Source organism: Salvelinus alpinus, chromosome 23, assembly GCF_045679555.1.
Source record: "Salvelinus alpinus chromosome 23, SLU_Salpinus.1, whole genome shotgun sequence".
NCBI classification, from domain to species: Eukaryota; Metazoa; Chordata; class Actinopteri; order Salmoniformes; family Salmonidae; genus Salvelinus; species Salvelinus alpinus.
This window is the reverse complement of record NC_092108.1, coordinates 9,939,498-9,956,358: the sequence shown is the minus strand read 5'-3', so window position 1 is coordinate 9,956,358 and position 16,861 is coordinate 9,939,498. Positions and strand designations below refer to the sequence as shown.

Below are 16,861 nucleotides of genomic sequence, written 5' to 3'. Positions count from 1 at the left end.
AACACCATAGTACCATCCAAGCTCATCATCAAGCTGGAGGCCCTGGGTCTCAACCTCGCCCTGTGCAACTGGGTCCTGGACATTCTGACGGGCCGCCCCCAGGTGGTCAAGGTAGGAAACAACATCTCCACTTCGCTGATCCTCAACACTGGGGCCCCAAAAGGGTGCGTGCTCAGCCCCCTCCTGTACTCCCTGTTCACCTACGACTGGGTGGCCATGCATGCCTCCAACTCAATCATCAAGTTTGCAGACGACACAACAGTAGTGAGCTTGATTACCAACAACGACGAGACGGCCTACAGGGAGGAGGTGAGGGCACTCGGAGGAAAGGAAAAACAACCTCTCACTCAAAGTCAACAAAACAAAAGAGATGATCGTGGACTTCAGGAAAGAGCAGAGGGAGCACCCCCCTATCCACATCGAAGGGACAGCAGTGGGGAAGGTGGAAAATTAATTGGCGTACACACCACAGACAAACTGAAAAGGTCCACCCACACAGACAGTGTGGTGAAGAAGGCACAAACAGGGCCTCTTCAACCTCAGGAGGCTGAAGAAATTTGGCTTGTCACCCAAAACCCTGACAAACTTTTACAGATGCACAACCGAGAGCATCCTGTCAGGCTGTATCACCGCCTGGGGCGGCAACTGCACCGCCCTCAACCGCAAGGCTCTCCAGAGGGAGGTGCGGTCTGCACAACGCATCACCGGGGGAAAACTACCTGCCCTCCACGACACCTACAGCACCCGATGTCACAGGAAGGCCAAAATGATCATCAAGGACATCAACCACCCGATCCACTACCTGTTCCCACCGCTATCATCCAGAAGGCGAGGTCAGTACAGGTGCATCAAAGCTGGGACAGAGAGACTGAAACACAGCTTCTATCTCGAGGCCATCAGACTGCTAAACAGCCATCACTAACTCAGAGAGGCTGCTGCCTATATTGAGATCCGATCACTGGCCACTTTAAATAATGCCACTTTAATGATTTTTACATATCTTACATTACTCATATCACATGTAAATACTGTACTCTATACCATCTACTGCATCTTGCCTATGCAGCTCGGCCATCGCTCATCCAAATACTTATATGTACATATTCTCATTCACCCCTTGAGATTGGTGTGTATTAGGTACTTGTTGGGGAATTGTTAGATTACTTGTTAGATATTACTGCACTGTCAGAACTAGAAGGACAAGCATTTCGCTACACTCGCATTAACATCTGCTAACCATGTGTATGTGACCAATAAAATGTGATTTTTATTTGATTTATGTAACATAGATGTAGTCTAGTAGGCTCATGTTACCTAGCTAGCTGACTTAGCTGGTTCATTGTTGCCCATGCAAGGAAGTTAGGCCACCTAACTAAAATGCTTGCTAGCCTATGACAACAAAAACTAAAAGTGTACTGTGTGACAGAGCCATAGACCATTTCGTCAACATGAAAGAGAGGAGGATGGCGTTCAGCTGGGGCCTGTTGCACAAAAGTAGAATTAAGACATCCGGGATAAATGACTCAGCTGAGCTCAATGAAGCCAAAACATGTGCGTCCAGGCTTAATTGGTTGCACAAAGACCAAGCCAGGATGAGCAGACACGGATTCATTAAGCCAGGTGAAACCAATCCTGGATAGGTGCGCGCTCACGGCTCACTCAAATAGACCCCGCCACAGATCACAGATTAACTGATTTACCATGGCAACTAGAGCCGCGTACTTTTCCCCGTCGGAAGCACAAATCCTCATGGAGGCATACGAGGAGGTAAAAGATATAATTAAGAAGAAAGGCAACACCGCCACAGTGATAAAGCAAAGAGAAAAAGCGTGGCAAAGTATTGCAGACCGCCTGAATGCGTAAGTAGTGCACAATTACACACTCACCGCTCCGCTGAAACATCACAATTACAATTCAAATATTTAATTCACATCTCCAAAAATGCAGTTGTACTGTAATTATGAAACGGTTAAATTTTTAATTGAAATGCACTGCAGATATGAGTGAAATTGTGTAAAGTAACTCCATCACACTGTATAAAGCTATGATACATTTTTTGATATTTTTACTGAAAACAAGACAAAAATACCAAGTAATTTTTTGCAGTGTGACTCCATTAAATGTGTGTGTGTAGATTAAACATGAACGGGCCAAAACGGACATGGCAGCAGGTCAAAATCAAATACAAGAACATTCTGCAGAATGGTATGGTCCCTGACTAATATTTAACAAAGCACAAGCATATATTGTACCCAGAAGGTGCCTGCTCACACATTGTCTGTACTGTTTTAGCAGTGAAAAAGAATACCCACAGACAAGGCACGGGTGGTGGGTCACCAAAGGCTGACCTTACCCCAGCAGAGGACATGGCCTTGGAGCTAAATAAAGGCAGGCCCGTCTTAGAGGGGATCCCTGGGGGGAAAGAGACGAGCATAGGTTCCTCCCAAGATGCCACCCGCTTCATTCAAGGTATGTCCTTCCATCTCTACATGGGATACAACCACATTCATATTGAATCAATTTGGACTGTCTGACTTTGGTTTACCTATTGCCTTGCAGTGTCTGGCAGCACTGTGTTCCTGTTAGAGCCACCAGCACAAGCACCAGACGATGCTGATCCAGTGAGTACTCCATCAAAGGCATACTGTAGGCCTGGCATGTCTTGTCTACTAGCTTCAATATGAATCCGATTAAATGTGATAGGGTGAAGGCCCCAGTGCAGCAGCAACAGCACATGATGGAGACGATGATGAGGAGGAGACCATCTCTCTGGATTCCAGAAGGCATGAGGTATCATGTTAAGACTGTGAAAGTACTATTTACTCTACAATGGTGAGGAGTCCTCATCAAAATCAAAAAATCTAATTTCTTTTACAGGACCCAGATGCTATACAGTGGGAAAACCAGCCTGGCAACATAGTGCGTATTAATAAAAGGACACCACATCCTGCCAAATTCCAGCTGCGCTAATTGTATTGTGTTCACAGAGCTCACAAGCTATCAGAAAGTTGTATGGCAACCACCTCCGGCGCCAAATAGAACTGGCAGACATAGACATTCAGTACAAGAAGAAAAAGATGGAAAATCTTGCACTGGAGTCCGAAATAAAAAAGAGGACAATTAGGAAACTGGACCTTGAAATAAAAAAACTTGAGAGGGAGGTGAGATATGCCTTCAATGTACACTGTATGCTAACTGTAACACAAATGTATTAATCATTATTTTTCTTTCCTCCCCCAGCTCCAAGAAGAGGACACAGCTCAAAATAAAAATTAGGTATATTCTCGTAAAGTCAAGTGAGCCATGACATATGAGCTCTTATTGTGAGCACACAGGACGGTGGCTTTCTAAGTTTTTTTTTATTTTCCCAGCAATCAGTACAACCAAGTCATCGTTATAAGGCATCGCCCTCTTTTGCCCACCCCCCCAGCACCAGGTGTGGCCACTAGCCTATATGAAGGCCCAAAATTGTGTGTTCCTTTCTGCTCTGACAATGGCATGCCCATTCGTGCGAGATGTGGTGGATGAAGAAGCACTTGTGCTGAGGAGAGCCTTCAGGCGAGAAAGGGTCTTCAGGGACCGGTTGGACCCACTGGCCTTCCCTGATGACCATCTATATGAAAGATACAGGTTTTCTGCAGATGGCATCAGGTATCTATGCAGACTACTGGGTCCCAGGATTAAGCACCGCACTGCACGGAGCCATGCACTGAGTGTGGAGCAAATGGTTTGTGTGGCCTTGCGCTTTTTTGCTAGTGGAGCCTTCCTGTACTCAGTGGGGGATGCAGAACAGCTGAACAAGGCCACAATTTGCCGCACAATAAGGAGTGTGTGTCTGGCTATCAAAGCATTAGCAGATGTCTTCATCTCCTTCCCTGGCCACAGAAGACTCTGTGACATCAAAGAGGAGTTCTATAGGATTGCAGGTAAGAGGATCTACAAATTACAGGACAACTGTTAACACATAGTAGGATACTCATTACTTTGTGTGACAGGTTTCCCCAATGTCATTGGTGCAGTGGACTGCACACACATAAGGATAAAAGCCCCCTCAGGTGCCCATGAGGCCGATTTTGTGAATAGGAAATCCTTTCACAGCATTAATGTTCAGGTGAACATAACTTTTTGATATTGTCCATTGACGAACACTCTGCATTGCCAGTGATGTGCATTGATTGGTGTAATATTCCTCATCTTATGATTTCAGATGGTCTGCAATGCTGACTGTGTGATCAGCAATGTTGTGGCAAAATGGCCTGGCTCAGTCCATGACTCCAGAATCTTTCGGGCCTCTGAAATCTATCAGTGCCTATCACAAGGTAAGCCACACAACCCCTATTTATAACCATCATGGCTGTGTCAAGAATATCACTGTGTTTATGAGGTAGTAATGATGAGATTTTGTGTTGACAGGTGAATTCTCTGGTGTGTTGCTGGGAGACAGGGGGTATGGCTGCCAGCCTTTTCTCCTGACACCTTTCACAGACCCCCAGGAAGCACAGCAGGCCTACAACCATGCCCATGCCAGGACCAGGGCCAGAGTTGAAATGACCTTTGGCCTCCTGAAGGCACGCTTTCACTGCCTTCACAAATTAAGGGTCAGCCCTGTTAGGGCATGTGATATTACTGTGGCTTGTGCTGTCCTCCACAATGTGGCCTGCCTGAGGAAGGAGAGGGCCCCCAGAGTGCCACCAGCCATGGACTGGGACAATCCGGCAATCTTCCCTGATGACGACAGTGGTCGGCTGCTGAGGGACCAATATGTGTTGAATTATTTTAGTTAGTATGTGTGCTTTCAATTTTGGTTAAATATGTCCTGCGGTGGCAGAGGAATTTGGGTTTTTTTGGGTTCGTTTTTTGACGAATTTGGCCTCTTATGATGTTTGTGCGGTATACTGTGTGTAATACAAGGCTGCAGGGAGGCTACTGCATCCATTCATTTGTCTGTTCAGTTGATGTGTATGGATTTGTCCTGCATTTATTTTAGTGTGCAGACATGCAGGGTGTGTTATATACAGACCTTTGAATGTGTATGTATCATTTTGTATAATATGCTTGGATTCTGTGCTTTCCATCTTGTAGAGTCACTGTGACTTCAGTTTCGAAAGGAGCTGATGGTTTACCTGCTTTGTTTTGTCCTTATTCAATAAAGGAACATAATGTTACACATTGTGTTTTTATATTCATATGGAATGTGTATTTGTTTATATGACAGAGTACTAGGGCCACACTGAAGAAAAAGGATAAAGTCATAAATTTATGAGGCTGGTTCTTTCTGCAGAAAAGCTACATATTGTTTTTACAGTTTTGATACTTATGACAATGTGATACTTAATATTCTGGCACATCAGCATGTCTTTGTTTATGAAACCATACTGAAGTACAATTTCACGAAATGCCCCACATCTGTCATTTTAACAACTGTCCTCCTTTAAAACAACTGGTTACAATATTATGACTTGTGTTTTTTTCCCCTCTGTGGCCCTAATATTCTATCATTTTATATATAGCCTTATAGTCTATGGGAAACTGTAAATTATCTAATGATAGCAACATCATCTAAAAATCATTTTTTATCCAAAATCATTGAAATTAATGATCACAAACGTTTAAATAATAACAGTGGGTCTAGTTATATGTGATAATGTATAGTGAGCAGTGAAATAACTATTGGTTTCCATTTGTGGTGACTGCTGACTGACATTAGGGATGAGATTAAATAGATCCTGGAATTTAGCCTGGTCTGGAGCAGGCTAGCTCCACAGAATAAATCTCCATGGTAATTTATACCATAACATATCCTCCTGCCCCCTATCCATCTTTAGTGCAACCGGATTACGGATCAATTGAGCCAGGATCACCAAGATATCCTGGCTTAATCCCTTATCCTAGTTTTGTGCAACAGGCCCCTGGTCTACAAATAGGGGGAGTCAACATTTGTTTTACACACACACACACACACACACAAATCAGTACAATGGACAACCACATGATACTGTATTTAGCAACATTGATTGGACTAAATTGTTTTTGGTATCTTTAAGTTTGTTTTCAGTGTATTAAACAAAGCATATATAGCCCTGTTGATTTGATGTTTAATTGGTGCTGGAATAGCGGAGGCAGGGCTCCTGTTGTCTTTGTGCTGACTCACGGTAACTCTGTGCTTCTAAATCACTAGTTGTTTAGTAACCTCTCGAAAACATGAACTTGCTTGACCATACCGCAGCTGATAGAACTGTGTGTTACATGCAATATTTGCTTTGTGGATTTCACCGGACAGATGTTGCTCTCCGGTTTTGTGATGAAACAAAGGTAGGTGTAGTTGAATTTATTCCGCCACTGTGTGACTGTTGTCAAGGCCTTATTGTATATTACAGTGACATATGAAGAAATGGGTTATCACACAATTATCACAACATAGGTTGGAATATGGCTTTGTTACTGGCTTGGCATGGCTTCCTCAGTGATTTTACGCACGCACCACTACTGACAATAGATACAGCTAATTCATGAGATGGTTGTACAATACGCTATGCATAGTTCAGAGAAAGATAATTGCACACAGCGAATTGTGTAATATTTGGTCATCTTAAATTGCAAAACCAGTTTTGGGGTAAAGTTTTTTTTTTTTATGAGACAAAGGCCTAGAATCAAAATAGACCAGAATAGTTGAGATAATAAACTTCATCACAGCAAAATATGTGGTTGTGGGTCTTGATTTGATTAAACCTATGCCTCTGACAGTTAGTTCAGTAAGCATATATCTGGCTGTTACCAAAGACATGCTTTTACCCACATTCTAATATACAGCACCATTATTGGCTGTTATTACCCACATTCTAGTATTAAGTGCTGTCATTGGTTGTTGCCCACATTCTATTCTAATACGGAAGTTAGCGCTATCATCAGAGTCAAGTCACTTATTTGGTACGGGGGGGCTGAGGCTGTAACTTTTGTAACTAAATCAATACATTAACTCAAGACTATAACCTCACCATCCCAGACCTATAATCTCAAGTCATTTGGTCAGATGCTCAATTTGTATTACATAGGTCTGTCCAATAGGGATTCTGCAGGTTTTTATCTTCAACAACTAGCCTAGGTCTATGGATTATAGTGCAGGGATTTGCCTGGAACCTCACGATATGATATTATCACAATACTTAGGTGTCAATTACGAGCATCAGTCAATCTGTAAGAGCCCTTTTCCAAAATTACTAATAGCAGTTCTGAGCAATAAAATAAAAACAATTATTTAATTGTTTTATTGTTAGACATAAGACTCTCCTCTCAGCTGTGTGTGTACTGGACCTGGGGTCAACTGGTCAGTCAGGTGTGTGATAGGTGAAGGGGAGAGCATTTTATTTATTTAACTAGGCAAGTCAGTTAAGAACAAATTATTATTTACAATGACGGTCTACCAAAAGTCAAAAGTCCTCCTGCGGGGACGGGGGCCTGGGATTAAAATAAATCAATAAATACAATATAAATATAGGACAAAACACACACCACAACAAGAGAGAGACAACACTACATAAAGCGAGACCTAAGACGACAACATAGCAAGGCAGCAACACATAACACAGCATGGTCGCAACACAACATGATAACATGGTAGCAGCACAAAACATGGTACAAACATTATTGGACACAGTCAACATCAAAGGTCAAGAAGGTTGAGACAACAATACATCATACAAAGCAGCCACAACTGTCAGTAAGAGTGTCCATGATTGAGTCTTTGAATGAAGAGATTGAGATAAAACTGTCCAGTTTGAGTGTTTGTTGCAGCTCGTTCCAGTCGCTAGCTGCAGCGAACTGAAGAGGAGCGACTCAGGGATGTGTGTGCTTTGGGGACCTTTAACAGAATGTGACTGGCAGATCGGGTGTTGTATGTGGAGGATGAGGGCTGCAGTAGATATCTCAGATATGGGGGAGTGAGGCCTAAGAGGGTTTTATAAATAAGCATCAACCAGTGTGTCTTGCAACGGGTATACAGTCGTGGCCAAAAGTTTTGAGAATGACACAAATATTAATTAATTATGAATTAATTAATTTTCAATAAGTCTGCTGCCTCAGTTTGTATGATGGAAATTTGCATATACTCCAGAATGTTATGAAGAGTGATCAGATGAATTGCAATTAATTACAAAGTCCCTCTTTGCCATGCAAACGAACTGAATCCCCCCAAAAAACATTTCCACTGCATTTCAGCCCTGCCACAAAAGGACCAGCTGACATCATGTCAGTGATTCTCTCGTTAACACAGGTGTGAGTGTTGACGAGGACAAGACTGGAGATCACTCTGTCATGATGACTGAGTTCGAATAACAGACTGGAAGCTTCAAACGGATGGTGGTGCTTGGAATCATTGTTCTTCCTCTGTCAAACATGGTTACCTGCAAGGAAACACGTGCCGTCATCATTGCTTTGCACAAAAAGGGCTTCACAGGCAAGGATATTGCTGCCAGTAAGATTGCACCTAAATCAACCATTTATCGCATCATCAAGAACTTCAAGGAGAGCAGTTTAATTGTTGTGACAAAGGCTTCAGGGCTCCCAAGAAAGTCCAGCAAGCGCCAGGGCCGTCACCTAAAGTTGATTCAGCTGCGGGATCGGGGCAACACCAGTACAGAGCTTGCTCAGGAATGGCAGCAGGCCGGTGTGAGTGCATCTGCACGCACAGTGAGGCGAAGACTTTTGGAGGATGGCCTGGTGTCAAGAAGTGCAGCAAAGAAGCCACTTCTCTCCAGGAAAAACATCAGGGACAGACTGATATTTTGCAAAAGGTACAGGGATTGGACCGCTGAGGACTGGGGTAAAGTCATTTTCTCTGATGAATCCCCTTTACGATTGTTTGGGGCATCCGGAAAAAAGCTTGTCCGGAGAAGACAAGGTGAGCGCTACCATCAGTCCCGTGTCATGCCAACAGTAAAGCATCCTGAGACCATTTATGTGTGGGGTTGCTTCTCAGCCATGGGAGTGGGCTCACTCACAATTTTGCCTATGAACACAGTCATGAATAAAGAATGGTACCAACACATCCTCCGAGAGCAACTTCTCTCAACAATCCAGGAACAGTTTGGTGACGAACAATGCCTTTTCCAGCATGATGGAGCACCTTGCCATAAGGCAAAAGTGGCTCGGGGAACAAAACATCGATATTTTGGGTCCATGGACAGGAAACTCCCCAGACCTTAATCCCATTGAGAACTTGTGGTCAATCCTCAAGAGGCGGGTGGACAAACAAAACCCCACAAATTCTGACGAACTCCAAGCATTGATTATGTAAGAATGGGCTGCCATCAGTCAGGATGTGGCCCACAATTTAATTGACAGCATGCCAGGGCGGATTGCAGAGGTCTTGAAAAAGAAGGGTCAACACTGCAAATATTGACTCTTTGCATCAACTTCATGTAATTGTCAATAAAAGCCTTTGACACTTATGAAATGCTTGCAATTATACTTCAATATTCCATAGTAACATCTGACAAAAATATCAAAAGACACTGAAGCAGCAAACTTTGTGTAAATTAATATTTGTGTCATTCTCAAAACTTTTGGCCACGACTGTAGAGATGACCAGTTTACAGAGGAGAATAGAGTGCAGTGATGTGTCCTATAAGAAGCATTGGTGGCAAATCTGATGGCCGAATGGTAAAGAACATCTAGCCGCTGAAGAGCACCCTTACCTGCCGATCTATAAATCACGTCTCCGTAATCTAGCATGGTAGGGTGGTCATCTGAATCAGGGTTAATTTGGCAGCATACTGGTCAGTCAGGTGTGTGATACAGTAGGTGATAGGGGCTAGCATACTGGTCAGTCAGATGTGTGATAGGGGCTAGCATACTGGTCATTCAGATGTGTGATACAGTAGGTGAAGGGGCTAGCATACTGGTCAGTCAGGTGTGTGATAAGTGAATGGGGCTAGCATACTGGTCAGTCAGATGTGTGATAGGGGCTAGCATACTGGTCAGTCAGGTGTGTGATAGGGGCTAGCATACTGGTCAGTCAGGTGTGTGATAGGGGCTAGCATACTGGTCAGTCAGGTGTGTGATAGGGGCTAGCATACTGGTCAGTCAGATGTGTGATAGGGGCTAGCATACTGGTCAGTCAGATGTGTGATACAGTAGGTGAAGGGGCTAGCATACTGGTCAGTCAGGTGTGTGATAGGGGCTAGCATACTGGTCAGTCAGATGTGTGATACAGTAGGTGAAGGGGCTAGCATACTGGTCAGTCAGATGTGTGATACAGTAGGTGAATGGGGCTAGCATACTGGTCAGTCAGGTGTGTGATAGGGGCTAGCATACTGGTCAGTCAGATGTGTGATACAGTAGGTGAAGGGGCTAGCATACTGGTCAGTCAGGTGTGTGATAGGGGCTAGTATACTGGTCAGTCAGATGTGTGATACAGTAGGTGAAGGGGCTAGCATACTGGTCAGTCAGGTGTGTGATAGGGGCTAGCATACTGGTCAGTCAGGTGTGTGATAGGGGCTAGCATACTGGTCAGTCAGGTGTGTGATGGGGATAGCATACTGGTCAGTCAGATGTGTGATAGGGGCTAGCATACTGAGCAGAGTCCTACAACTCTTTATGGCAGGAGTTTACATCTTGTGTTGCCGGACACACACAGAGAAGAGAGAGAGAGATAGTAAAACAGAGAAAGAGAGAACGAAAGAGAGAAGAGATAGTAAAACAGAGAAAGAGAGAAGAGATAGTAAAACAGAGAAACAGAGAAGAGATAGTTAAACAGAGAAAGAGAGAGGGAGAGAGTGATACTGAAGGAGTGAAGCGGAAGTGCTGAAACATGAGGAGGACAGTGGGGTTGTGGTGTGTCAGGGTGGCAGTAAACTGAACCAGACAGAGATAGATACACAGGGCGGGACAGGCAGTCAGTCAGTCAGTGACCCCAGAAAACAGTCAGCCAGCCAGCCAGTGACCCCTGGAAAGCCAGGCCACCACAGATACACCCAGTTCCCAGCAGAAATGTGGACACTTCCTGTGTACCAAATGGCATCCTATTCCCTATATAGAGTCTTAAGGGCGATGGTCAACAGTTGGATACCATTTGGGACAGACCTCTCTCTGCCAGAGCCAGGCACAGTAGTATTTATATCCCAGCATTCCCAATTGAGAATCTAATCCAGTCCAGTGTGGTGACAGTGACTAGTGTTGGAAAGTGGACAAGTGCAGTCTTAGTGGAACGTAGAACACTATATAGGGAATAGGGTACACTGTTGGATGATAGGTGTTGCCTGGCCACAGCTGATCAGAACTGGAGGCCCAATTGAACTAGATAACTCCGGTAATTATTGAGAGACAAATGATTCACCTGTATCAGAATCAAATGATGATTCATCTGTACGAGAATCAAATGGTGATTCACCTGTACCAGAATCTATATGGCGATTCACCTGTACCAGAATCTATAATGGTGAGTCACCTGTAGCAGAATCTTTATTATGATTCACCGGTACCAGAATCTTTATTATGATTCACCTGTACCAGAATCTTTATTATGATTCACCTGTACCAGAATCTTTATTATGATTCACCTGTACCAGAATCTTTATTGTGAATCACTTGTACCAGAATCTTTATTGTGAATCACTTGCACCAGAATCTTTATTATGATTCACCTGCACCAGAATCTTTATTATGATTCACCTGCACCAGAATCTTTATTATGATTCACCTGCACCAGAATCTTTATTGTGATTCACCTGTACCAGAATCTTTATTGTGAATCACCTGTACCAGAATCTTTATTGTGAATCACCTGTACCAGAATCTTTATTGTGAATCACCTGTACCAGAATCTTTATTATGATTCACCTGTACCAGAATCTTTATTATGATTCACCTGTACCAGAATCTTTATTATGATTCACCTGTACCAGAATCTTTATTATGATTCACCTGTACCAGAATCTTTATTATGATTCACCTGTACCAGAATCTTTATTATGATTCACCTGTACCAGAATCTTTATTGTAATTCACCTGTACCAGAATCTTTATTGTGATTCACTTGTATCAGAATCTTTATTATGATTCACCTGTACCAGAATCTTTATTATGATTCACCTGTACCAGAATCTTTATTATGATTCACCTGTACCAGAATCTTTATTATGATTCACCTGTACCAGAATCCTTATTATGATTCACCTGTACCAGAATCTTTATTATGATTCACCTGTACCAGAATCTTTATTATGATTCACCTGTACCAGAATCTTTATTATGATTCACCTGTACCAGAATCTTTATTATGATTCACCTGTACCAGAATCTATGATGATGATTCCAGTGTTTCACCCATATGTATAACTCGTAATAAAAATAAACAGGGGGGGGGGCGGTATAATGGGGCAATAGATTTTTCAATAAGATCATCTTTGAGATCTAACAATCACCCCCCCCCCCCCCAAAAAAAAATAGACAGTGATATTCTAAAATTCCCAAAATATCAAAATGTAATTTGACTTGAATAAAAATACTTGCTGTATGCCTACATGCGCTGAACTATGCTGCAGTAAACAAATTGTGTTGCCATGACAAAGTATCCCACTAGGCACACCACCTCATTTCAACGTGGAAAATTGGATAATATTAGGTAGATACGTCGATCAATGAGATTCCAAACTATTGTCACCCACTAAAAAATACAGCCAAAAGTTTATTGAATTCCCAATGTGTCATCACTATGCTTTCAACCATCTTAAAAACACAACAAAGTTCAAATAGGAATACAATGTCAGCTATGTTGTATTTATACAACAACTTAATTTGTTATTACTGTGCTTCATCTAATAGTACTACCAAATGACCCGATTTGCGGTTTGTTGAGATTACATTAAAAAGTACATGTTGCAAGTGATCAATCCCATTTTAAATTCTATTACAGATCCTTTCAGCAATTGTGAAGATTTCCACAGACACTTTCTATGATTACATAAGACGACATTTATTGTTACAGTAACCTCAAAATGTGGCCATGGATGTGTTACTTTAATTTATATATATATATATAATATTTTTGCCCCTTTCTCCCCAATTTCGTTGTTTCCAATTGGTAGTTAGTCTTGTCTCATCGCTGCAACTCCCGTACGGACTCGGGAGAGGCGAAGGTCGAGAGCCGTCCGTCCTTCGAAACACAACCCAACCAAGCCACACTGCTTCTTGACGCAATACCTGCTTAACCCGGAAGCCAGCCGCACCAATGTGTCGGAGGAAACACCGTATATCTTGTGACCGTGTCAGCGTGGATGCGCCCGCCCCACCACAGGATTCGCTAGAGCGCGATGGGACAACGACATCCATGCCGGCCAAACCTTCCACTAACCCGGACGACGCTGGGCTAATTGTGCGCCGCCCCATGGGTCTCCGGGCTGCGGCTGCCTGCGATAGAGCCTGGACTCGAACCAGGATCTCTGGTGGCACAGCTAGCAACTGCGATGCAGTGCCTTAGACCACCGCGCCACTCGAGAGGCGTGTAACTCATTTTAAGGTTGAATAAATACTGTTACTTAGTTTGTAAGACATTCAATAACCTAATATTAAGCCCGTCTTACAAAAGTAATATTGAATTATGTTTGGTTGACAACACAACCAAATATTAACATTCAAAAGGAGATGGATCTTCTGCTTGGATAGCTACATCGGAGGCAATTCTTTAAATGTTATTTTTTGGTTGAGATGGAGAAGTGAATGCAACATATTTAATACTAACTTGTAGATTCCATTTGAAATCAACCGAAGCTTGAAAACCTATATGTATTGTGGGCTGAATTTAAACAACAGCTGTTGATGACTTCCCAAATGCTACAGTATATATTCCTAAATAGTATTATTTATGATACATGATTGATAGAGTATGGTTACCCCCCCAGGCGTACGAGCAATGCCAGAGGCTCCTGAATTTAATCAGAAGCCACTGTCAGGTTTCTGGATCGGGCTGCGCTCAGAGTATCCTGCCTTGGCAAATCGCCCTGTTAAGACACTGATGCCTTTTGCAACCACGTACCTATGTGAGAGTGGATTCTCGGCAGTCACTAGCATGAAAACTAAATACAGGCACAGACTGTGTGTGGGAAATGATTTAATACGGAGACTCTCTCCAATACAACCCAACATTGCAGAATTATGAGTATATTTTCAAGCACACCCTTTTCATTAACCTGTGATGAGTTATTCACAATGTTTTGATGAACAAATAAGGTTTTATATGTAAGATGGTTAAAGAGCAAAATTATTGATTATTATTATTTGTGCCCTGGTCCTATAAGAGCTCTTTGTCACTTCCCACGAGCCGGGTTGTGACAAAAACACACACACTCATTCTTATGTTTATTAAATGTATTGTATAGTGCGTGTGTGTGTGGCAGGCTTACAACAATGGCAAAAAGCAACTTTTGAGAGAGCGCTGACCCTGGTGCTAGAGGGGGTACAGCCGGAGGTTGAATGTTTTGAAGGGGTACGGGACTAGAAACAGTTTGTGAACCACTGGGCTCCATGATGGAACCTTTCATTCATATGACTAAACTATTTTTTTGTAAATAAATTGCACGGGACAGACAGCCCCTGAAGACGGGACGGACAGACAGCCCCTGAAGACGGGACGGACAGCACAGGTTGACCATAAAGGCAGCCAAGTAAATACAAAATTCATTAGTATACGTAGTATAAACCGCCCAACAGGATTGTTATTTTATTGTGTTACCATTTCCTTTTTGCTAATTCATTCTTACTTTTTAACTCTGCATTGTTGGTTAAGGGCTCGTGAAGTAAGCATTTCACTGTAAGGTCTACACCCGTTTTATTCGGCATGTGACAAATACAATTTGATTTTATTTAAAGTAAAAAATAAAAAGGAAATAAAATAAAAAGTTTTTATATTATTTAAAAGCGATTGTCAATAATGTTTTCTAGGTGGGGGCCCCTCAGAGGTAGAAGGCCATGCCTTGCCGGTCGGTCCCTGGCACAAGGCTGCTGTAGAACAACCAGGGAGAACAGGAACGAACAACTGTCACAGACGTAACTGAGTTAATGGACTGCCAGTGGGTGTTCACATCCTATTCTATCCATAACACCGCAGGTAGTCCAGCCTAGGGCTGCCTGCGACCTTAGTGGCACCCTATTCTCTATATAGGGCCATTCTTTTGACCAGGGACCATGGGGAATAGGGTGCCACTTGAGGAGCAGCCTAGCTGTTAAGAGTCCTTCCTATCAACAGGGGGAAAGGAACATCACACAAACCAATGGGGTTACCATGGAAACCACCATGCTCTCTCTGTCTCTCCCCCTGGCTTACTCTTCATTAGTGTTGAGAAGAGAACATGGATTGCTCATAGACAGACAGGACAAAGAGGACAAGGCTGGGGGCTGGAAGACTAACCGACACACACACACACACACACACACACACACACACAGTTTGAGAGGGATCCCTGCAGACCCCCAAACAATTGTGCTTGCCAAAACAAAATGTTATTTTTTTATTTTTTGTTGTTTTTGAAAGAAATAGTGCCCCTTTTGTGTACTGTATACCTGATATGGTACAGGAAAGGTATGAAAAACTGGATACCACCCAACCCTAACACACACAGACACACACACAAATGCTGGGGGCTGCTGGACTAATTGAGACACATTGAGAGTCTGTGCCTCTGATGCAAGGTTATTATAGTGAATGACAACTGAAACAAAAATCACATTTCATAAACTGAAATAAAACAATTAAATGATTATCTTTGACTCCAAAACAAAACAAAAATAAATCAAAAACCATCATGAACTATGAACTATGTTCAGTTTGAGTTTTTTCTTCTTCTGAACTTTGGGCAAAAATCTAAGTGTTTTCAAGCTTCTTTTGGTTCCCCCCCCCCCCCCCCTAAGGCCGAGGCTGGGGATGAGTAGGTATCCGCCCTGTCCAGCCGCCCTGGAACCCCTGAAAAGATCCATCATGTCCCGTGCATGTGTTCCTTTACCTCTACTTTACGCACACATTGTTGTCATCAATTCACATTTCTCCCTGTCAATTTCAAGTTTTACCGGTGACGTATCCATGCAGCATCTGCATGCCAACCATTCGATCTTAAATCAGTGTCACGGGAAAAGGCATTTACAACCTCTTAGTTACGTACAGAGTTGTTTCGAAATACGTACAGTGAGCGAATTGTAGAGCAGATGGCGTAAACAAAACTGTAGCATACCTGTGTTTTGCCTCAATCAAAGCACATATTTTACCTAGTGATGCGCTGTTGAGTTGTGGCCGCATGAGAGAAACATTTGACGGGTCGCACAATCGTCCTAAAACCTCATGAGAAATGAGGTGGTGTTTCTGTCCTCCAATAACGTTCTACTATGTTATTATGTTTGGTTGTGTAGAAAATGATCATTATGTGATCTAGCAGACATTCATTCAGCTTTGATCTGACTTTATTAAAATGAGCACCATTCTCCTGAGTAGCCTGTTCTGTACGAGTAGAGCAAGTTTAAGTAGAGAATCCCATTAGCAGCATACCACCCTGCATCCCACTGCTGGCTTAGCTCTGAAGCTAAGCAGGGTTGGTCCTGGTCAGTCCCTGGATGGGAGACCAGATGCTGCTGGAAATGGTTTTGGAGGGCCAGTATGACACACTCTTTCCTCTGGTCTGAAAAAATATATATAATATCCCAGGGCAGTGACATTTCCGTATTTCGGCTGGGACGTTAAACCGGTGTCCTGACTCTCTGGGGTCACTAAAGGCTAAATTCCCAATCTGGCCCTAATACCCGAATGGCCACTTAATCATCCCCAGCTTCCAATTGGCTCATTCATCCCCCCTCCTCTCCCCTGTAACTATTCCCCAGGTTG

General features: G+C 43.0%; 2 protein-coding genes across 3 annotated transcripts in view; one reads left to right on the top strand and one right to left on the bottom strand.

Annotated features, from left to right (window-relative positions):
* LOC139550178 (insulin receptor-like) overlaps window positions 1–16,861 on the bottom strand; it is a 123,508-nt gene that overhangs the window by 83,667 nt on the left and 22,980 nt on the right. The window lies entirely within an intron of this gene.
* Window positions 1,342–5,186, top strand: LOC139550177 (myb/SANT-like DNA-binding domain-containing protein 4). Of its 2 annotated transcripts, XM_071360873.1 has the most exons (10): window positions 1,342–1,859; window positions 2,135–2,205; window positions 2,293–2,469; window positions 2,560–2,621; window positions 2,704–2,790; window positions 2,878–2,919; window positions 2,988–3,161; window positions 3,241–3,926; window positions 4,208–4,319; window positions 4,414–5,186. In XM_071360873.1, exons 1-8 carry the CDS (start codon window positions 1,702–1,704, stop codon window positions 3,274–3,276), a joined length of 807 nt encoding a protein of 268 aa, XP_071216974.1. In that variant the 5' UTR covers window positions 1,342–1,701; the 3' UTR covers window positions 3,277–3,926; window positions 4,208–4,319; window positions 4,414–5,186. The 2 variants fall into 2 exon arrangements, with proteins under 2 accessions (XP_071216974.1, XP_071216975.1); XM_071360874.1 differs by lacking the exons at window positions 2,704–2,790; window positions 2,878–2,919 and having other exon boundaries at window positions 2,988–3,926.

What these genes read in the sequence shown, in the direction of transcription:
- LOC139550177 (XM_071360873.1), top strand. Translation starts at nt 1,702, where the DNA reads ATGGCAACTAGAGCCGCGTACTTTTCCCCGTCGGAAGCACAAATCCTC. An exon ending in TGGATTCCAGAAGGCATGAG is followed by an intron (nt 2,791 to 2,877) that starts GTATCATGTTAA and finishes TTTCTTTTACAG; the next exon opens with GACCCAGATGCTATACAGTG. An exon ending in TAAAAAAACTTGAGAGGGAG is followed by an intron (nt 3,162 to 3,240) that starts GTGAGATATGCC and finishes TTCCTCCCCCAG; the next exon opens with CTCCAAGAAGAGGACACAGC.